Source organism: Oncorhynchus mykiss, chromosome 9 (genome assembly GCF_013265735.2).
Source record: "Oncorhynchus mykiss isolate Arlee chromosome 9, USDA_OmykA_1.1, whole genome shotgun sequence".
Taxonomy (NCBI): Eukaryota; Metazoa; Chordata; class Actinopteri; order Salmoniformes; family Salmonidae; genus Oncorhynchus; species Oncorhynchus mykiss.
In genome coordinates this window covers 12583509-12606585 of record NC_048573.1, presented here as the reverse complement: position 1 = coordinate 12606585, position 23077 = coordinate 12583509, and the positions used below count along the sequence as shown (strand labels likewise).

The following is a 23077-nucleotide window of genomic DNA, read 5'->3' as shown; positions in this document are numbered from 1 at the left end:
TTAATCCCTGTTTTTCAGTCCATATTATTTGAATCTGAGTGGAATGGGATCATGTCTAACCCATCCATGGTTCTCTCTCTCTCCCTGTAGGTGAACAGTGCCTATATGAACGTGGCTGTGAGAAGTGTGTGTTCAGACGGGACCTTCTACTGCCAGCTCCCGTCTCGAGGTCTGGCCAAACTCACTGAGATCCTGGAGAAGGCTGAGGCATACTTCCACTCACAGGTGCCCGTGTGACTGTGTGTGTGACTGTGTGTGTGTGTGTGTGTGTGTGTGTGTGTGCGCGTGTGCGTGTGACTGTGTGTGCGTGCATGTGCATGCCCAAGCGCTTGTGTGTGCCTGTGTGTGTGAGAGCTTCTGTCTGTCGTCTGTCGAGGCTGCTGAGAGCCAGACACAGTTGAGATTAAGGAACATAATCCGGGGTTAAGACACAGGCTATTTAGTTCATCTCATCACATGACACTGGAACTGACTGTCATTGACCCAGTGTCAACATAGTACCTACCGTAGTCCCCAGTTATCATTCACTAAGACAGTGTTCAGGTTTGTTCAGATGCACAAAATACAGACTCTCTCTCTCTCTCTCTCTCTCTCTCTCTCTCTCTAATATATATATACCAGGCTACATAATATTGTATATACAGTGTATTCAGACCCCTTGACTTTTTCCACATGTTGTTACGTTACAGCCTTATTCTAAAATTGGTTAAATTGTTGTTGTTTTTCCCCCTCATCAATCTACATATGATATATTAACTTTGACCTGAGGTGTTCTGCTTCAACAGTCTGAGTCAACGTAGATCTCATGTTTGTTTTTTTGCCAGTGTCTGTCTCACGTTGATGACATTATCCTGTCCTATACTGATAACATAATCTCCTCTGCGTGGCAGGGGACGTCAGAGTTCCTGGTGTCCAGACCGTTCTGTGGGAAAGGCTGTCTGGCGCGCTACAAAGGCAAATGGTCTCGCGTGGAGGTGAGATGAATTCTGTTGCCTATACAGTCAATAGTTTGGGGCAGGGATAGATACTGCATGTCCCAGCTACAGTTCTGCCTAAAGGTCATACCATCTAGCTTCAGTTTGACCCACAATGAAGAGGTGGAGCAGAAGGTGACTTACCTGGACAGAAGTTAACTAGCTCAATTCTACACCAAATATTGTAAAAAATGTATACAGATGGAGGATCTTAGTTTGACCAGTATTGTCACGGCAAAATAATCCTGCAGCAACAGGATTTGAACGTTTAGTCCATAATGTTGCTTGGTCTGTGGTTAGCTGGCCAAAATTAAGCAACATGAAAAGTGCAATACTTTTAAAATAACTGTGTGTTAGTGTGGGTTTTCAGTGAATATATATAAATCATCCAGCTCCTGCAGTGCAGAAGAATTCTCAGCAACATAAGAGTGATCAAATTAAGATCCCACATCTGTAGCACACAATGCTAGCACATCCTAGACAACCAGGTCATATGTTATGTTCTCACACTTTCCCTGTACTCTTTCACCCTCTCTCATTCCCCTGTTTCTCCTATAGATCACTAACCTCCATGGTAGTCGTGTATTGGACATCCTCTTCATAGACCTGGGGGTGCAGGCCTCAGTGGAGGTGATTGAGCTGAGGGAAGTCCCACCTCCTTTCCTATGGGACCTGATTGCCATCCCACCACAGGTCAGAACATGGATGGAGAGATGGTGTGTGTGTGGGAGGGGGGGGGGTGTCTGTGTATAGGTAATGTAGTCTGACCTGCTAAGCGGTGAAGTGTTGTCTGGGTAATGAAGTCTGACGTGCCGTAGTCTCTCTAGGCGGTGAAGTGTTGTCTGGGTAATGTAGTCTGACTTGCCGTAGTCTCTCTAGGCGGTGAAGTGTTGTCTGGGTAATGAAGTCTGACGTGCCGTAGTCTCTAGGCGGTGAAGTGTTGTCTGGGTAATGTAGTCTGACGTGCCGTAGTCTCTCTAGGCGGTGAAGTGTTGTCTGGGTAATGAAGTCTGACGTGCCGTAGTCTCTAGGCTGTGAAGTGTTGTCTGGGTAATGTAGTCTGACGTGCCGTAGTCTCTCTAGGCGGTGAAGTGTTGTCTGGCTGACCTGACTGTGAGTGGTGTGGGCTCCTGGACTCCAGACGCTGTTCAGTGGTTCCGAGACGCTGTGCTCAACTCCACAGACTGCAGTGTGAAGGTAATGTATTACACCTCTTTTTTTTCAGTGTGATTGAGTTCTATGCCAAGTCTAGTCATCTGTTTTGTGAGTGTGTGATACATTCTCAGAATGGATATTGGAAGTTATCAACGCATACTATAGACTCACACTGAGATACAAATGCATACACATACTCCTGTATATGTGACCATCGTAAACTTAAAGCGGAATTCTTCTTAACAGTGATAGATTTTGTATTACTGTTTTATATCTTTACTGTTTTACAGAGCATTTGCACAGTTTTCAGACCCTTTGACTTTTTCCACATTTTGTTACATTGCAGCCTTATTCTAAAGTTGATGATATAGTTGTTTTTCCTCATCAATCTACTCACAATACCCCATAATGACATCACAATACCCCATAATGACAAAGCAAAAACAAGTTTTTAGACATTTTTGCACATTTATGAAACATTAAAAAAAATATATATATATTTACATAACTATTTAGACCCTTTACTTAGTACATTGTTGAAGCACCTTTGGCAGTGTCTTAGCCTCGAGTCTTCTTGGTTATGACTCTACAAGATTGGCACACCTTTATTTGGGGAGTTTCTTCCATTCGTCTTTGCAGATCCTATCAAGCTCTATCAGGTTGGATGGGGAGCATCGCTGCACAGCTATTTTCAGGTCTCTCCAGAGATGTTCGATCGGGTTCGAGTCCGGGCTCTGGCTGAGTCACTCAAGGACATTCGGAGACTTGTCCCGAAGCCACTCCTGTGTTGTCTTTGCTGTGTGCTTAGGGTCGTTGTCCTGTTGGAAGGTGAACCTTTACCCCAGTCTGAGGTCCTGAGCACTCTGAAGCAGGTTTTGATCAAGGATCTCTCTCTGCCAAGTTTCCTCCAGACGTGACTCTTGGCATTCAGACTACAGAATTCAATCTTGGTTTCATCAGACCAGAGAATCTTGTTTCTCATGGTCTGAGAGTCCTTTAGGTGCCTTTTGGCCAACTCCAAGCGGGCTGTCATGTGCCTTTTACTGAGGAATGGCTTCCGTCTGGCAGCTCTATCATAAAGGCCTGATTAGTGGAATGCTGCAGAGATGGTTGTCCTTCTGGAAGGTTCTCCCATCACCACAGAGGAACTCTGTAGCTCTGTCAGAGTGACCATCGGGTTCTCAGTTTGGCCAGCTCTCGGAAGAGTCTTGGGGGTTCCAAACTTCTTCCATTTTAAAGATGAGGAGGCCACAGTGTTCTTGGGGACCTTCAAAGCTGCAGTAATGTTTTAGCACCCTTCCCCAGATCTGTGCCTCGACACAATCCTGTCTCGGAGCTCTACGGACAATTCCTTTAACCTCATGGCTTGGTTTTTGCTCTGACATGAACTGTGGGACCTTATATAGACAGGTGTGTGCCGTTTCAAATCATGTCCAATCAATTGCATTTACCCCAGGTGGACTCCAATCAAGTTGTTGAAACATCTCATAGCAAAGGGTCTGAATACTTATTTAAATAAGGTATTTCTGTTTTTTGTCATTGTGCGGTATTGTGTGTAGATTGCTGAATAACAAAATAAATATTTAATCCATTTTAGAATAGGGCTGTAATGTAAGAATTTTTTTGAAAAAATCAAGGGGTCTGAATACTTTCCGAATGCCCCGTATATTACTGTTTTATATCTTTGCATCTTTACTGTTTTATATCTTTGTTTTTTGTCATTATATCCTCTTAGTATGAATATACAGTTTTTATATCTTTCGAGATTGAAAGTAGTGTTAGGTTTAAGCTCTTTGTGTATGGGAAGTGTAATTATTTAGTGGTAGACTGTAGGAATGTGTTTTCCCAATAACTCCAGGTGCTTTCTGATAAGAAGAACAGGAGAGCTTGGATAAATCCTGGATGAAGGAAAAGTACTGAAGTACATCTTAGTGGAAGGGAGGGGGTGAGGGCTCAGGGTAGAAATGGACACTCCACTGTATTGAATGTCTGTTACATCTTTGCTGAGTAAACATTGGAAACGTCACTCTGAGATTGGACTGTTTTGTATGATAAATATGTTTGTGTATTGAAATATTGGGCTTCTTATCCACTCCCCGATCTCTCTCCACAGATCGACAAGCTGGATGAGACCAAGCGCAGTGTAGCCTATGTCTACCTGTTCCCGGACAAGAACTTCCAGGACCCCGCGAGGAGTCTCAACCGCCAAATGGCTGCTTCGGATCTCTTCAAACACAGAGGGGACCACTGGTAGGGCTGGGAGTCCATTTCAACAAGCCAGTTCCTGAATCCTACACAGTGTGGAATCTCCTGCCGTTGTGCGAACTCCGCTTTCTTGTGGGGTTGGGGTTAGGAAAAATACACTTTTGAGTGGCTCTTTGACAATTGACAATAGTATATATTTCATCTTCTCTTATCACAGCCCTTCCAAGACCTCCACTTGTACCTCCACTGCCACCCTCACCTCTACCCCCAAGACCTCCACAACCACCACCACACCCAGCTCCAACGGGACCAAGTCCCAGCTGAGACGTGCCCGCTTGGAACCAAGGCCAACAGGCGGTACAAGCACATCTCCGGGGACTCCCCCACCTCCCTCATCCACCACACCTATCAAGCTACCTCTGCTGCTGGAACTACCACCTGCAGGTCAGTACCATACAGTGCACTCGGAAAGTATTCAGACCCCTTGACTTTTTCCACAATTTGTTACGTTACAGCCTTATTTTAAAATAGATTAAAAACTATTTACCAATTTACACACAATACCCCATAATGACAAAGCAAAAACAGTTTTTTGGAATATTTTTTCAAATAATAAACAGAAATTCCTTGTTTACATAAGTATTCAGACCCTTTGCTATTTGTATTGAAACTGAGCGTCCATCATTCTTAAATGGAAGAAGTTTGGAACCACCAAGACTTTCTAGAGCTGGCCTTATGGCCAAAATGAGCAGTTGGGGGAGAAGGGCCTTGGTCAGGAACCCGATGATCACCTTGATAGAGCTCCAGAGTTCCTCTGTGGATATGGTAGAATCTTCCAGAAGGACAACCATCTCTGCAGCACTCCACCAATCAGGCCTTTATAGTAGAGTGGCCAGACGAAGCCACTCTTTAGTAAAAGGCAGCCCGCTTGGAGTTGGCCAAAAGGCACCTAAAGACTCCAAAGGCACCTAAAGACCATGAGAAACAAGATTCTCTGGTCTGATGAAACCAAGATTGAAGTATTTTTGGCCTGAATGCCAAGCCTCACGTCTGGAGGACCTGCACCATCTCTACGTTAAAGCATGGTGGCTTGCAGCATCATGCTGTGGGGATGTTTTTCAGTGGCAGGGACTGGGAGACGTGTCAGGATTGAGGAAAAGATGAATGGAGCAAAGTACAGAGAGATCATTGATGAAAACGTGCTCTAGAGCGCTCACCTTCCAACAGGGTTCACCTTTCAACAGGACAACGACCCTAAGCACACAGCCAAGACAACACAGGAGTAGCTTCAAGACAAGTCTCTGAATGTCCTTGAGTGGCCCAGCCAGAGCTCGGACCTGAAAATAGCTGTGCAACTAACTAGACCTTACCGTGAAATGCTTACTTACAAGCCCTTAACCAACAATGCAGTTCAAGAAATAGAGTTAATTAAGAAAATATTTACTAAATTAACTAAAATAACACAATAAAATGACATAACAATGACAAGGTTATATACAGGTGGTACCGGTACAGAGTAAATGTGCGGGGGTGCAGGTTCGTCAAGGTAATTAGTCGAGGTGACTTTGCATAGATAACAGCGAGTAGCAGCAGTGTAAAAACAAAGGTCAGGATACTCTTGATTGTGCAGCTGTCGAACTTCTGAGCACCCATGCCAAATCTTTTCAGTCTCCTAAGGGGGAATAGGCGTTGTCGTGCCCTCTTCACGACTTTCTTGGTGTGTTTGGACCATGATAGTTTGTTGCTGATGTGGACACCAAGGAACTTGAAGCTCTCAACCTGCTTCACTACAACCCAGTCGATGAGAATGGGGTTCTGTTTGGCTCGCTTTTTCCCATAGTCCACGATCAGCTCTTTGTCTTACTCACATTGAGGGAGAGGTTGTTGTCCTGGCACCACACTGCCATGTCTCTGACCTCCTCCCTATAGGCTGTCTCATCGTTGTCGTGATCAGGCCTAACACTGTTGTGTCGTCAGCAAACTTAATAATTGTGTTGGAGTCGTACTTGACCATGCAGTCATGAGTGAACAGTGAGTACAGGAGAGGACTGAGCATGCACCCTTAATGGGCCCCGGTGTTAAGGATCAGTGTGGCAGATGTGTTGTTGCCTACCCTTAACACCTGGGGGTGGCCCATCAGGTCGTCCAGGATACAGTTTCAGAGGGAGGTGTTTAGTCCCAGGGTCCCAGAGTGATGAGCTTTGTGGGCACTATGGTGTTGAACGCTGAGCTGTAGTCAATTAACAGCATTCTCACATAGGTGTTCGTTTTGTCCAGGTGGGAAAGGGTAGTGCGGAGTGGGATTGAGATTACGTCACCTGTGGATCTGTTGGGGCAGTATGCGAATTGGAGTGGGTCTAGGGTTTCCGGGATGATGGTATTGATGTGAGCCATGACCAGCCTTTCAAAACACTTCATAGCTACTGACGTGAGTCATTTAGGCAGGTTACACCACAGGGACTATGGTGGTCTGCTTAAAATATGTGGGTATTACAGACTTGGTCAGGGAGAGATTGAAAATGTCAGTGAAGACACTTGCCAGATGGTCCACGCGTGCTCTGAGTACATGCCCTGGTAATCTGTCTGGCTTTGCCTGTTTGATGGTTCGTCTGAGGGAATAGCGGGACTTCTTATAGAGCATCCAGATTAGTGTCACGCTCCTTGAAAGCGGCAGGATCTAGCCTTTATTTCGGTGCAGATGTTGCCTGTAATCCATTGCTTCTGGTTGAGATATGTAAGATATGCACTTATTGATGAAGCCGGTGACTGAGGTGGTGTACTCCTCCTGGAGAGTAGCATCCGCGTCATCTTACCACTTCCGTATTGAGCGTGTCACTGGTACTTCCTGCTTTAGTTTTTGCTTGTAAGCAGGAATCAGGAGGATAGAGTTATGGTCAGATTTGCCAAATGGATGGTGAGGGAGAGCTTTGTAAGTGTCTCTGTGTGTGGTGTCTTGAATTTTTTTCCCTCTGGTTGCACATGTGACATGCTGATAGAAATGAGATAAAACAGATTTATTTGTCTCTATTAAAGTCCCCGGCCACTAGGAGCGCCGATTCTGGGTGAGCATTTTCTTCTTTGCTTCTGGCCTTATAGAGTTGGTTGAGTGTGGTCTTAGTGCCAGCATCGGTCTGTGGTGGTAAATGGACGGCTACGAATAATATAGATATTGTGTTCTACAGCTTACAGCCGAGCAATACCTCGATACTTCTTTAATATTATACATTGTGCACCAGCAGTTATTGTCAAATAGACACACACCCCGCCCCGGTCTTACCAGACGTAGCTGCTCTGTCCTGCCGATACACGGAAAACCCAGCCAGCTCTATATTATCCACGTCGTCGTTCAGCCACGACTCGGTGACACACAAAATATCAGTTTTTAATGTCCCGTTGGTAGGATAGTCTCGACCGTAGATCTTTGAGTTTGTTTTCCAGTGATTGCACGTTAGCCAATAGAACCGATGGCAGTGGTGATTTACTCACTCGCCTACAGATCCTAACAAGGCGTCCCGACATTCTCCCTCTGTATCTCCACCTTTTCTTCACGCGGACTGGTCTCCGGAAAGCAGTATATCCTTCCTGTCCCACTCATTAAAGAAAAAATCTTTGTCCAGTTCGAGGTGAGTCATCGCTGTTCTGATGTCCAGAAGCTCTTTTCGGTCTTAAGAGACAGTAACAGCAACTTAATGTATAAAATAAGTTACAAACAATGTGAGGGGTAACAAAGAAAATAGCACAGTTGGTTAGGAGCCCATAAAACGGCAGCCACCCCTCCGGCGCCATTATTATTATTATTATTATTATTACATAGTTCACTATGTAGGGAATATTTTAGAACAGACACCATGTCAGCCCCTTTGAGAATTCCCTGCTGTTCACATATACAGCGAGTTCCCAAATTATTGGCACCCTTGATAAAGATGAGCAAAAAAAAAAAGGTTGCCAATAATTTGGGATCTGACTGTATCTACAAATGCATTGTTTTATACAATATTTTAACATTTGATCAGTTACCTGACCAAGTTTTCCTGACCAAGATGCCCAATATTTAATCATGTTGCTAGGATGCCAAAGTCAATTCTAGTGTTCTATATGTAATTATATGGTCCAAACTCTCTCTAAATCGGTCTCTGCTGCAGGTCATAACATGGATATCTATGTGTCGGTGGCGTGTCATCCGGGCCACTTCGTAGTGCAACCTTGGAGAGATATGTACAAGCTGGTGGTTCTGATGGAAGAGATGATCCTGTACTATAATAAAACAGAGGAGAAGCCTCTCAAAGGGGAGAAGAACCAGATATATGCTGCCAAAGTAGAGAACAAGTAAGTATGTTGGTAGTGGATGGGAGCAGTGGGGGGGGGGGGGGGGGGGGGGGGGGGGGGGGGGGGGTTAATGTATCTTGGGAGTGTGTTGGGCCACTGTAGCCCAGGAGTGTGTATGAGGGATTTGGGTAGGTCTTCTAGTAAGATCTGTCTGACTGCATTCATTAACAGTGTACTAAATTGGGCACCCAGGCTACGGATTAACTTGAATTAACAACCTCTTGATTGATTTAACTTGATTAATTGACATCTCTGTGCCCTCCCAGTTGGCACCGTGTGCTGGTGAAGGGGGTGTTGACCAACGGTCTGGTGTCGGTCTATGAACTGGACTATGGTAAACATGAGCTGGTCAGCGGCACACAGCTCCGCCCCCTCATACAGGAGTTCCGACTGCTACCATTCCAGGGCATCACCGCACAACTCGCAGGTAACTAAGGAGAGTTGCCCCAGGCAACCATATAGCGTAGACTTCGGAATGCACCCAGACTGCAAAAGAATCAGAAACAAGTGGTTCTTCTGATCTGCACATTTTGGAAAAAAAGTTATGTCCCTTATATGCCTGTGTTGTTGTGAACAAATACCTCTGGAATGTGTCACATGGTCCTTGAGCTTGTTAATGTCTAGATTAGTCCATTAATTATGAACATACAGATTGTTTGAGTAGGGAGTCCTCTGGTGGCCAGGATAGCAAATGAACTGAGAAATGACTTCAGTGTTAGTCATGAGTTTAGAGCAGGGGTGACACATACGGGCCAGATCCGGAAGGGGGAACTGTTTTTGGTGGACGGGGGAACTAATTTAAATGGATTAAAACCACATTTAAACTGTGTAGAAAGGACAATGGACTTACATTTAAACCACTTACATTTTATACCTCTCTAATTATCACTGAAATTAAACCTAGACTGTCAGGGAGCATAGAAAATCCCCAAAATGATTAATAGAGGACTATCTTTTTTGCTAATTATGACCACGAGGACATTTTCAGTGTAGCCCTCCGGACCTTGTTGAAGATCGAATTCTGCCCCTGGGACAAAATTAGTTTGACACCTCTGGTTTAAACGATATATGTGATATAAATGTTTTACTTTACTTTTTTTTCCCATTTCATGAAATTAAAATTTTTACTTGCCTATTTCTCATACAGAAGTCAGAGGATAGTTTTTTTCGTATGAAGCTTGTTGATTGGCTAACATTTCTTCTCCACCAATAGGAGTGAAGCTGAGGCAGTGGTCAGAGGAGGCTTCCATCTTGTTTCGGAACCATGTGGAGAAGAAGCCGCTGGTGGCCCAGCTGGAGGCCGTACAGGATGCGCATCACCCCTGGGACAGGAAGTTGACCGTCTTCCTGGTTGACACCTCGCAGGAGGAGAAGGACGTCTGGGTTCACGACATCATGGCCGAGTTTGTTGACGAACTCACCAAAGAAGTGTAGTTAGATCAACCCTGTGCACAAAAGTGCATCTAGAGTGCTGGTTATGGCAGGAACAACTAGGTAGGTCTATTCAAAACAAATGTAAAAAAATATATATAATAAAGTATATAAACATTTGTTTTGGATATCTACGTGTAGTTGGATGCTGGACTTTTCTACGGATGTTGCTATGAGAAAGCAGAACTGTTGCCGTTACATTGGGAGACAGTTGGAAGGAGAGGAGACTTGGACATGTTGTGCTTGAGAGTGGGGGGAAACACACTCGCTCACAGTATAGAATGGCATTCTGATCAAAAGCTCAATAATATCACCATCGTGCCGACTTCCCTAAAAGCTTTGCCACACAGAGGGGTTGTCATAATCTGTTGAATGTCTAGCCTTTGATATGGGATGGGTTTCCTGACACCTTCGCTCATATTGTACTTTTGTTTTCTTGACTCAATAAATATGTATGTGATACATAAGCTGTATTAACAATCAAAGCACAATAAGTATTTACAGTGCATTCAAACTATTCAGACCCCTTGACTTTTTCCACATTTTGTTACATTACAACCTATTCTAAAATGTATTAAATATATTTTTTTTTCTCATCAATTTTCACACAATACCCGATAATGACAAAGCGGAAACAGCTTTTTATTTAAAAAAAAACAGCACTCAACCAATCAGGCCTTTATGGTTGGGTGGCCAGATGGAAGGCACTCCTCAGTAAAAGGCACATGACAGCCCACTTGGAGTTTACCAAAAGGCACCTAAAGGACTCTCACACTATGAGAAACAAGATTCTCTGGTCTGATGAAACCAAGATTGAACTCTTTTTGGCCTGAATGGCAAGCATCACGTCTGGAGAAAACCTGGCACCATCCCTAAGGTGAAACGTGGCAGCATCATGCTGTGGGGATGTTTTTCAGCAGCAGGGGCTGAGAATCTAGTCAGGGTTGAGGGAAAGATGAACGGAACAAAGTACAGAGAGATCCTTGATGACAATGACCCTAAGCACGCAACCAAGACAAAGCAGGAGTGGCTTTGGGACAAGTCTCTGAATGTCCTTGATTGGCCCAGCCAGAGCCCGGACTTAAACCTGATCGAACATCTCTGGAGTGATCTGAAAATAGCTGTGCAGCGATGCTCCCCATCCAACCTGACCGAGCTTGAGAGGAATGGGAAAAACTCCCCATACAGGTGTGTCAAGCTTGTAGCGTCATACCCAAGGAGACTTGAGGCTGTAATCACTGCTGACAGTGCTTAAACAAAGTACTGAGTAAAAGGTCTGAATAGTTATGTAAATGTGATATTTCAGTTTTGTATTTTTTATAAATGTGCAAACATTTCTAAACCTGTTTTTGCTTTACACATTATAATATATAATGACAGACTGATAAGGGGGGGAAACTAAGGCTGTAGTGTAACAAAATGTGGAAAAAGTCAAGGTGTCTGATTACTTTCCAAATGCACTGTAACTCAACTTATCAAAGACTGTTAATTAAGACAGTTACAGTATGAAGGCCTTTACCGAGACCTGTACACTTCAGGCTGACGTCATGAAGGTTTACAAAACATACTTAAAGGGATAGTTCAGCCAATCTTTTGGTCCATAGACTGCTTTGAAGGTAAAAATCGCTGAACTGTCTCTCTAAAAATACATTGCCTCTAGTCAGTTGATGATGCAAAGAAGCCATTGTTATTTCTATTTCCCGCTCATGTGACTTAGATCGGTCGGGAAAAAAATTAAAGTGGGTTTTCATTTATTTATTTTTCAAGTGTTGAATTTGTGCCAGACGACAAGACTTTCTGCAGATATCCTTAGGGGCCAAGGGTTTCTTCTGGCCATGTGAACTGAGAAAAACTCTAGTTTGTTACAATATTAGGCTAGTACTGCACGATATATTGGACATTTTGCTGAATTGTTGAATTACTGTTGGGAGTGATGGTTTGGCTGGAGTTTAGCTGAGAACAGAATATCTACTTTGTGTTAAGGGGTAATTCAGCCATTTTTACATATTTAGATATTTTTTCCTAACTTTGAAATCAGTCTACAAAACACTTTGGTTTTGTTAAAATACACTGCTTTCATGGGGAGGAAACAAAAATATGTAAAATCGCTGAACTATCCCTTTAAGCGTATTGGTTTTATTTTCGTTGACATTTAGACTTGAGGTTGACTGCATACAGTATGTAAAACGTTTTAGAAATAATGTTAAATGGTCAACTTTGCCAAGTTGTTTGCAGAAGTTAAGTTCATACCGAGACAGAAAGAAAACGTAACTTTTTTGTTGTTGTCTGTAGTTGTCACTCATAATGAAATTCAAATTCTTTATTCAAATAGCAATATGGTAACTTATCTACATGTCATATCACATCAGTGTCAATAAATAGATAAATAACCCAAATACATTAAAGAGGATGGGGGGCAGGAGAGGGTTGGGAGGAACAGAGGATGGGGGGCAGGAGAGGTTGGGAGGAACAGAGGATGGGGGGCAGGAGAGGGTTGGGAGGAACAGAGGATGGGGGGCAGGAGAGGTTGGGAGGAACAGAGGATGGGGAGCAGGATAGGTTGGGAGGAACAGAGGATGGGGGGCAGAAGAGGTTGGGAGGAACAGAGGATGGGGAGCAGGATAGGTTGGGAGGAACAGAGGATGGGGGCAGAAGAGGTTGGGAGGAACAGAGGATGGGGGGCAGGAGAGGTTGGGAGGAACAGAGGATGGGGAGCAGGAATGGAGAGAAGAGAAGAGAGGATGGGGAGGAGTACATCTCATCCTTAGATCTGATATACACATTACATCATTAGGCATGGATATGATGATATATGATGTAGCATACATACTGACACAAACACGTGTAGTTTATTATTTTAAAAGGCCAATCGATCATTAGAAAACCCTTTTGCAATTATGTTGGCACAGCTGAAAACTGCTGTTCTCATCTTTAAACTAGTTGAGTATCTGGAGCGTTAGCATTTGTGGGTTTGATTACAGGCTCAAAATGGCCAGAAACAAATAACTTTATTTTGAAACTTGTCAGTCTATTCCTGTTCTGAGAAATGAAGGCTATTTCATGTGAGAAATTGCCAAGAAACTGAAGATCTCGTACAACGCTGTGTACTAATCTCTTCACAGAACAGCGCAAACTGACTCTAACCAGAATGAAAAGAGTGGGAGGCCACGGGGCACAACTGAGCATGAGGAGAAGTACATTAGTGTCTAGTTTGAGAAACAGACACCTCAAGTCCTCAACTGGCAGCTTCATTAAATAGTACCCGTAAAACACCATTTCTCAGAACCAGAATAGACTGACGAGTTTCAGATGAAAGTTATTGTTTCTGGCCATTCTGTGCCTGTAATTGAACCCACAAATGCTGACGCTCCAGATACTCAACTAGTCTAAAGAAGGCCCATTGTATTGCTTCTTTAATCAGAACAAAAGTTTTCAGCTGTGCTAACATAATTACAAAAGGTTTTTCTAATGATCAATTAGCCTTTTAAAATGACAAACTTGGATTAGCTAACACAACGTGCCATTGGAACACAGGAGTGATGGTTGCTGATAATGGGCCTTTGTATGCCTATGTAGATATTCCATTAAAAATCAGCCGTTTCCAACTACAATAGTCATTTACAACATCAACAATGTCTACACTCTATTTTAATGGACAAAAAAATTGCTTTTCTTTCAAAAACAAGTACATTTCTAAGTGACCCCAAACTTTTAAACGGTAGTACATGTGTAGTAGTACACACAGATGCACACATACAATGTTATCTCGTCTTAGTCTAACAAGATTCATTAAAACGATATAGCGTCCTCTCAGGTCTTCCAGCGCTTATCGAATGGACAGAATCATGACGAACTCTGGGAGGCAAGAGAGGGGAAATTAGAAAGGCCACAACATGTTTGGCCACCACTGCGTTAGAGAATTGTGTGTGTGTGTACCAGTCAAAGGTTTGGACACATCTACTCATTCCAGGGATTTTCTTTATTTTTACTATTTTATACATTCTGGAATAATAGTGAAGACATCAAAACTAGGAAATAACACACATCGAATCATGTAGTAACCAAAAAAAAGTATTAAACAAATCAACATGGAATTGTGGAATTTCTTTCCTTCTTAATGCGTTTGAGCCAATCAGCTGTGTTGTGACAAGGTAAGGGGGTGGTATACAGAAGTTAGCCCTGTTTGGTAAAAGTCCATATTATGGCAAGAACAGCTCAAATAAGCAAAGAGAAATTACTGACCTTCATGTCTCCATCATTACTTTAAGACATGAAGGTCAGTCAATCCAGACAATTTCTTCAAGTGCAGTCGTAAAAACCATCAAGCTCTATAATGAAACTGGCTCTCATGAGGACCACCACAGGAAAGGAAGACCCAGACTTACCTCTGCTGCAGAGGATAAGTTCATTAGTTACCAGCCTCAGAAATTGCAGCCCAAATAAATGCTTCACAGAGTTCAAGTAACAGACACATTTCAACAACAACTGTTCAGAGGAGACTGTGTGAATCAGATCTTCATAGTCGAATTGCGGCAAAGAAACCACTACTAAAGGACACAAATAAGAAGAAGACTTGCTTGGGCCAAGAAACACGAGCAATGGACATTAGACAGGTGGAAATCTGTCCTTTGGTCTGATGAGTCCAAATTTTAGATTTTTGGTTCCAACCGCCATGTCTTTGTGAGACGCAGAGAAGGTGAACGGATGATCTCCGCATGTGTGGTTCCCACCATGAAGCAAGGAGGAGGAGGAGGTCTGAGGGTGTGGGGGTGCTTTGCTGGTGACCCTGTCTGTGATTTATTTACATTTCAAGGCACACTTAACCAATATGGCTACCGCAGCATTCTGCAGCTGTATCCCATCCGGTTTGCGCTTTGTGGGACTATAATTTGTTTTTCAACAGGACAATGACGCAACACACCTCCATGCTGTGTAAGGGCTATTTGACCAAGAAGGAGAGTGATGGAGTGCTGCATCAGATGACCTGGCATCCACAATCACTCGGCCTCAACCCAAATGAGATGGTTTGGGATGAGTTGGACCGCAGAGTGAAGGAAAATCAGCCAACCTGTGCTCAGCAGACTGTTGGAAAAGCATCCCAGGTGAAGCTGGTTGAGAGAATGCCAAGAGTGACATTCAAGGCAAAGGGTGGCTACTTTAAAGAATCTAAAATCTAAAATATATTTGGATTTATTTAACACTTTTTGGTTACTACATGATTCCATATTTTTGATGTCTTCACTATTATTCTACAATGTAGAAAATAGTAAAAATAAAGAAAAACCCTTGAATGAGTAGGTGTATCCAAACTTTTGACTGGAACTGTAAGTGATCGTACACGTCTGTGTGTGTGCACAATTATCTCCTCACCGTCAAAGTCGACGCTTCCATCTCCATTGATGTCAATCTCCTTGAGGATATCTTCCAGCTCTCCTTTCTTCAGTTTCTCCCCCAGAAAACACTTCACCGCTTCCTTCATCTCATCCTGACTGATTTTCCCATCACAGTCTTGGTCAAACTGAGAGGAGAGGTGAGGAGGGGAGAGGGGTGAGGCGAGGAGAGGTGAGAGGAGAGGCGAGGAGGGGTGAGAGGAGGAGTGAGGAGAGGTGAGGAGGAATGAGGAGAAGTGAGGGGAGAGGTGAGGAGAGGATGTTGAGGACGAGAGGATGGGGGTGATTAAGTAAACAGGTGAGTTAATATTGGTTGAGGGCTGAATCTGAATTTGAGGAAGAGTAGGTCAGCTCAATCATGCAAGGATGTAAACGCTGGAGGATGAACTTTTGAGTTATAATGCCGGTGTTTTTATTTGTAGTGTAATTTGGTTCCAATCTCAATCTCTTACCTGAGAGAAGGCTGATCTGAGCTCCTTCAGCCCCAGCATGTCAACAGTCTCCCCCATTATCCTGGGACCCATTAGCTCACAGAAGTCATCAAAATCCATCAGACCACCCACTGCAGAGAAACATACCAATCAACAATCAGGACACAGATAGGGACTGGACCAACACACCAATCAACAGTCATGTCAGTCATGTCACTACATTGACACGAGTCTGTATCTGTTCTCCTCTCTGTCTTTCTCTCTGTCTTTCTCCATCTCTCTTTCTCCCTCTTCAGCAGTCATATCACACAATCCTCATCTTGATCTCCAGCAGAACTATAACGGGTCTGTAACAGGTTAGAACAGGTTATAACAGGTCTGTTACAGGTTATAACAGGTCTGTTACAGGTCTATAACAGGTTATAACAGGTCTGTTACAGGTTATAACAGGTCTGTTACAGGTTATAACAGGTCTGTAACAGATTTATAATAGGTCTGTTACAGGTTATAACAGGTCTGTAACAGATTTATAACAGGTCTGTTACAGATTTATAACAGGTCTCTTACAGGTTATAACAGGTCTGTAACAGATTTATAACAGGTCTGTAACAGATTTATAACAGGTCTGTAACAGATTTATAACAGGTCTGTAACAGATTTATAACAGGTCTATAACAGGTTTTGACAGGTCTGTAACATGTTATAACATATCTGTAACAGGTCTGTAACAGGTTATAGCAGGTCTGTAACAGGCCTATAACAGGTTTGTAACAGGTCTATAACTGGTCTGTAACTGGTCTGTAACAGGTTAAAACATGTCTATAACAGGTCTGTAATGGGTCTATAACAGGTTTGTAACAGGTCTATAACTGGTCTGTAACTGGTCTGTAACAGGTTATAACAGGTCTGTATGTAACAGGTTAAAACAAGTCTGCAACAGGTTAAAACAGGTCTGTAACAGGTTAAAACAGGTCTATAACAGGTCTGTAACAGGTTACAACAGATCTGTAACGGGTCTGTAACAGGTTATAACAGATCTGTAACAGGTCTGTAACAGGTTATAACAGGTCTATAACATCTTATAGCAGGTCTGTAACAGGTTACAACAGATCTGTAACAGGTCTGTAACAGGTTATAACAGATCTGTAACAGGTCTGTAACAGGTTATAACAGGTCTATAACAGGTTATAGTAGGTCTGTAACAGGTTTGTAACAGGTTATAACAGGTCTGTAACAGGTTATAACAGGTCTGTAACAGGTCCATAACAGCTATATAACAGTTATAAGACACTCACTCCTCATCTTAATCTGTTGTACTATTTCCAGAAGCTCCATCTCAGTGGGCATGTAGCCCATGGTCCTCATGCACTCTGCCACGTCCTTGTAGTTCAGGTAGCCGTCGCAGTCGTAGTCAAACTCCTTGAAGGCAAAGTCCAGCTCTGCTCCAAACGTCAAATGTTAGAGGTCAGAAGGTGATAATGACACCATGGAAGTCGAATTACTAGAAAGAACATTCCCATTCTTATTCCCAAGTCAACATTCTGTGATGGCTGGGCTGACAGCCATATTGATAAGTTCTGTGGTCTGAGGGGAGTTTTGTCCATTCTAGTCATGCTATTTCTATGGATGACTCAAAGCTACCCCCCTTTTACAAATATAATGTCTGGCTGAATCCTAACTTGAGTAATACGAGCTCAATGTATTGAGTGGTGCTACTGGTCAACCTACTTGAAATAAAGCATTCTACTGTATATGCAACATCACTGTGCTAAGAAGACTCACCATCCAACTCAGCTTGAGCCAACTCTCTCTCCTAAAGGAAGACAGCAGGGGAGAGGTGTTTTAGAGAGAAACAACACTGTCTGACAATACTTCAATCAGGCTTACATTTTGTGTAATATTATAGTGCATGACTTGTAGAAGATCCCCGTGTACTACAATGTGGATAAGGGCAACCTTGAAGACGTTGGGACAAAAACAGATGCTTATGGCTGGAAGTTTAGGACAGGAAATGTTAGATTTAGACTGTTGTGTAAGAGGAGATCATTCTGGTACTGTAGTGAGGTAAATTAGTGAGGGATTGGGGACAGGTACAGTTAAGGACGTTTCCTTCTCATGGTGGATTAAATCATTAAGAGTTCCACCCTGTTTCTCTGGGAAAACATTCAACCTCGTTCACACGTGTGTGACGTGTTGTGTTGACACGCACAGCCGACATGCCGACAGCCGACAGCCGACACAGCATGCTCAATACGATCTACTTTTAAGTTCTGATTTGAATTCTTCTTTCCTTAATCGATGTCCCCGGGTTAAGTTTCATAATGTCAGGAAACATTTCAAAGGAAGACAACAGCAATTGTTCATAAAACATAAAACATGATCTGGTCTAAACATGATTAAAATAACCGTCTAACTTTCTCCTTTTGTTCTATGCTCTTCCAGCATCTTCTAGCCTTAATCCTAATGAGTGGTGAGAGGATAACTACTCCCCCCCCCCACCACCACACACATACACACACAGTCATACACACAGGAAGGCACGGATGCAGCATGCTGGCAGATAAGCAGGCACGCACTCACATACATCGGCATGCAGAGATCAGAAGCTCAGCTAAAATAGCAGCTTCCCTGACTTTTCACTCCCCACCAAACACCAGCCTGCTGTTAGCCTAGCATGTCACTCACTAAGTGGTGTGGGGTTATAGGTCAGGATTATGGGTTAGGGGTCAAAGGGTAAAGTAGCTGTGTGTATACCGCTCCAAACACGCTGCAGAGCAGGGTGGTGTGTATCTTCTCCATGTCCTGTCTCTTCTGCTCTTTCTTAGACACCTTCTTGGGAGCCGACTCCGAACCCGAGGCTGAGGACTTCTGGGAGGATTTACCACCTTTGCTAGGAGCCAAGAGAACACAGGGGTTCATATTAGAGACATTGACAAGCGCTATCTTACCGGCTCAGTGGCCGTGTGGTTAGAGTGTCCGACCCTGAGATTGGAAGGTTGGGAGTAACACTAAAAGACTGTAAAAATGGTAGACAATGCATCTCTGCTTGGCACTCAGCGTTAAGCAGATAGATTGGGGGTAATGCTCTGCGACAGACTAGCGTCATGTCCACTCCAGGTGGTGTACTTGTTCATCAAGCTGCCTCACGTTACAGAAACAGGAGATGGCCGTTCTATCAGCCATTCTTGCTCACACATGCCAATGCTGGTGCAAGGATACTTACTTACCATCTCGCCGCCTTGACTTAACATAATCACCATCGGGTGAATGCATAGAAATTAGGTGATCACTCAATGGCCCCTTCGTACACCTTGACTTAACATAATCACCATCGGGTGAATGCATAGAAATTAGGTGATCACTCAATGGCCCCTTCGTACACCTTGACTTAACATAATCACCATCGGGTGAATGCATAGAAATAAGGTCATCACTCAATGGCCCCTTCGTACACCTTGAAGTTTTACAACTGAAGTAAGACGCATTTGGTACAACAAGATAAAAACAGAGATATTTTCTGCAACAACAAGATATCGTGGTGAAGACACCACTTTAAATGATTTTTGGGCCAAAAACATCAGGTGTATCACAACCGCTTTGTCAGCCTCAGGCAACATATCAGTGTGTACGGTTCCAATGTCTCTCAATAACTTTATTGTTGCCCAACATTCCCACTGTCTTTCCCTGCTGTGAATTCTCCTGTCTCAGATGATCTTACCTGTCTGTGGAGGCTGCAGACGTTGCCGAGGTTACAGAGGCTGCAGACGTTGCCGAGGTTACAGAGGCTGCAGACGTGGTGGATGGGGTCTTAGACATACTGGAGAAAAATGTGGAAAGTTACTCAGTTGTCACACACTCACACAAAAAATATGATTTATATTCAAGTCTAGCCAATCACACTGAGGGAAAAGAGGTGTCACCTACTTTAGGTATACACAGTCAAGGAGTAGGTCATCAACCAATCTCACCTTCTATTCTGTGCAAAGAGTTCAAACTGATAATTGATCTGCGTTGTCCTTACCTTCAGCTGTCCGGTACAAAACCAAAAGCTAAAGAAAGAAATAGGAGGTGCAGTCTTTCTCCTTCAGTAATGTGAATGACAGGATTGGGTCCTCTTGCTCTCCTCTCCTTCATCCCTCCCTCCTTCCCTCCCTCCCTCCGTCCATCCGTCAGAGAGTATTATCATGTGATTACCTGGCTAAATGTGTCTAGGTCAGATAACCAAACAACACGCGTGACAGAGTGTGATTGACTGTGGCTCTGTCATACACACACTCACGCACACATTGTCACAACGTGTGTGTGTGTGTGCGTGTGTGTGAGTGTGAGTGTGCGTGTGACGGATACAACTCATTTATTTAGTGAAGTAGTGCACATTTTCAAAGGCACAAAGATGAATGATGTTTAATTGAAATTGTATTTCAATTCATCAAATGCAGAGCAAATGAATTGATGAATAAAAAGGTAAGATAGGATTCACATGAATAGGCCGTGTGGTAACCTTTAATCTGACAGTCCTCTTTCAGTTGGTGTTTACCAAGTGTAGATGCAGGGTTGGGGTCAATTCCTTTTCAATTCAGTCAATACAGGAAATAAACTGAAATTCCGACATCAATTTCAATTTACCTCATTGCCTTCTATGAGAAAAAAATTGGAAACAGAATTTGAATTTCAGTTTGTTCCTGAATTGACTAACTTGAAATGGAATTGACCCCAACCCTGCATAGATAATATTTATGCTTAAGTATATACCAAGTCAAAAGCGAACTGCAAAACACACCAGAACCAAAAATGGGCAGCTGACACAGGGCACACTGGTAGCCCTGAGCCCTCAGAGCCCTGGCAGCCCTCAGAGCCTTGGTAGCCCTCAGAGACCTTGTAGCCCTGAGAGCCCTGGTAGCCCTGAGCCCTCAGAGCCTTGGCAGCCCTCAAAGCCTTGGTAGCCCTCAGAGCCCTGGCATCCCTCAGAGCCCTGGTAGCCCTCAGAGCCCTGGCAGCCCTCAGAGTCCTGGTAGCCCTCAGAGCCCTGGCAGCCCTCAGAGCCCTGGTAACCCTCAGAGCCCTGGTAACCCTCAGAGCCCTGGTAACCCTCAGAGCCCTGGTAACCCTCAGAGCCCTGGTAACCCTCAGAGCCCTGGTAACCCTCAGAGCCCTTGTAACCCTGAGAGCCCTGGTAGCCCTTATAGACCTGGTAGCCCTCGGAGCCCTGGTAGCCCTCAGAGCCCTGGTAACCCTGAGAGCCCTGGTAGCCCTTATAGACCTGGTAGCCCTCGGAGCCCTGGTAGCCCTCGGGGCCCTGGTAGCCCTCAGAGCCCTGGTAGCCCTCAGAGCCCTCAGAGCCCGGGTAGCCCTCAGAGCCCGGGTAGCCCTCAGAGCCCTGGTAGCCCTCAGAGTCCTGGTAGCCCCAGAGCCCTGGCAGCCCTCAGAGCCCTGGTAGCCCTCAGAGACCTGGTAGCCCTCAGAGACCTGGTAGCCCTCATTGGAGACCTTCAATACAATACAACTTTATTGTCCATATGTTACAGTAAAGAACAGAGATTTGTCATGTGCTTATAATCACAAAACACACAGACCTGGCAGACGAAGTGGGCCTGGAGGTGGTCAGTGTATCCGCCTCGCCTCGATCCCAGTTTGGCCTCAAGGTCGTAGGGGACAGGGTTGAGACGACGGGCCCTATCAGCCTCCTGGTCCCACTGGTCATTGTGGACTGGGCTGGGTGAGGATGGCGATGGCTCCTCAGATACCAATGGAGAAGGAGGAGACGGATTCAGTCTGATCATGTCACTGTAGAGGCGGTTACAGCCTGTGCTGTACGTCCAGCTGACCAGCAGGTGGGCCTGACGGGCAGCAAGGCTGGGGAGGGGCAGCCAACACAAGCCACACTGGTAAGCCTGGGAGCCCTGGTCGTCTGGTGCCTCAGTGAGGTCCTGTAGGATGGACACGCGGTGGAGGAAGAGCATGGAGGATAATAAATAATATAAATAAATAATTATAATGGAAACGTTTGGATGTCATTGCAACTCAGACACATCTTCTTATTAAAATAAATGTTTCAGTTCTGAAATGATTTCATTGTCTTTGGGTGATAAATGCATTCCAGTGTAATATTTGGTTCTGTTTCCCGGGAAATAACGTGAAATTCGGACACTTAAATAGAATGCCATTATCAAGGAACCCTAACATCATAATTGATATCTATCATGTATTCGATTTTGACAGAAGCTTATTTCCCGGGAAAACAGAACCTAAGGTTCGACTTTTTCACCAAAGAAACGTGCTTACGAATGTCATTTTAAAAACGTATGTTTAAGTGCTTTTTTTAAGTGTGTGACGTTGAATAAATATTATTCAATAGCTTTATTGTTTGCTTATTGTCTAATCTAGGTTCAAACACCTTTTAGGTGTTTCATAGTGCAAAACGGGTTTGGAACCAGGTTTATTTATTTATTCTAACAGATTCGAATGGAAATAGTGAGTCGTTCTTTCCATTCAGTTGGACATGATAGTCAGGGCTCAGGTCTCCTAGACTAAGTGTTAACTCCAGGCCAGGCTGATAGAGAGGAGGAAAGGGAAGCGCTGACTCTCTTCCTAGGATGTGACAGAGGTTAGCTTGGGCAAAGGACACTTATTTTAGAGTACGCAGCAGCGGACTGTGGAAATGGTCAAATGATGCAATAGACTACACATAGGACTACATTAATCAATAGGCCTAAACAGTTGTGTTTTTATGTACGTACACGTAGGCTATGTGCGTGCATGCGCGTAGCATTTTCAATTTCTCAATAGGAAATAGCAAGGAATTATGAATGCCACGATGAGGTCAAAGTGAAAAAGTTTTATATACGACACTTAGCACTCAAACTTCTGGAAAAATGTATCTGAGGATTGAGAAAACAGTTCAACTTTCCCAGTCAATGGCCTATATTTACAGCAGCGAACTCCTTCTGTTGACAGAACAGCGCGGTGGATTTAAGAAAAGAAAGAAACTTTATTTGTTCAGTCAGCGATTATTAACCTGTTCCCTGCAGTCAGCTGCACTTTCTTCGCACCGATGGCACAGTGGAGTGGCTCGTGTGCCAAACGTCACAGGACAGGACAATTCTGATGGAGTTGGGAAATCCTCTGTAAGCAAAACAACGGATGACAATCACCGATTTTTCACCAA

General features: G+C 43.9%; 2 protein-coding genes across 2 annotated transcripts in view; one reads left to right on the top strand and one right to left on the bottom strand.

Annotated features, from left to right (window-relative positions):
* LOC110531484 (tudor domain-containing protein 7B) overlaps window positions 1–10701 on the top strand; it is a 39344-nt gene extending 28643 nt beyond the window's left edge. The window contains exons 11-19 of the mRNA XM_036987361.1: window positions 91–225; window positions 891–974; window positions 1533–1667; window positions 2058–2171; window positions 4243–4379; window positions 4552–4778; window positions 8477–8660; window positions 8927–9087; window positions 9874–10701. Coding sequence (XP_036843256.1) covers window positions 91–225; window positions 891–974; window positions 1533–1667; window positions 2058–2171; window positions 4243–4379; window positions 4552–4778; window positions 8477–8660; window positions 8927–9087; window positions 9874–10094 — 1398 coding nt within the window. The 3' untranslated portion in view covers window positions 10095–10701. The remainder of the gene's footprint in view (window positions 1–90; window positions 226–890; window positions 975–1532; window positions 1668–2057; window positions 2172–4242; window positions 4380–4551; window positions 4779–8476; window positions 8661–8926; window positions 9088–9873) is intronic.
* A 2984-nt stretch (window positions 10702–13685) lies between these two features.
* On the bottom strand, window positions 13686–23056 carry LOC110531483 (calcium-binding protein 2). Its single transcript, XM_021614689.2, has 9 exons — window positions 22928–23056; window positions 21486–21839; window positions 19631–19729; window positions 18667–18802; window positions 17695–17725; window positions 17208–17351; window positions 15934–16043; window positions 15462–15609; window positions 13686–13946 (listed from the first exon to the last, which is right to left on the bottom strand). The coding sequence occupies exons 2-9, from the start codon at window positions 21611–21613 to the stop codon at window positions 13918–13920; spliced, it is 825 nt and encodes a 274-aa protein (XP_021470364.1). The 5' UTR covers window positions 21614–21839; window positions 22928–23056; the 3' UTR covers window positions 13686–13917.
* Between the last annotated feature and the right edge of the window lie 21 nt (window positions 23057–23077).

Bases quoted from the DNA above. Each gene is read 5' to 3' on its own strand.
- LOC110531483 (XM_021614689.2), bottom strand. From the start codon at position 21,613: ATGACCAGTGGGACCAGGAGGCTGATAGGGCCCGTCGTCTCAACCCTG. The intron at 18,803-19,630 runs GTAAGATCATCT...CTTGGCTCCTAG, and splicing joins TCTGCAGCCTCCACAGACAG to CAAAGGTGGTAAATCCTCCC. The intron at 17,726-18,666 runs GTATACACACAG...GTCTTCCTTTAG, and splicing joins TCTGCAGCGTGTTTGGAGCG to GAGAGAGAGTTGGCTCAAGC.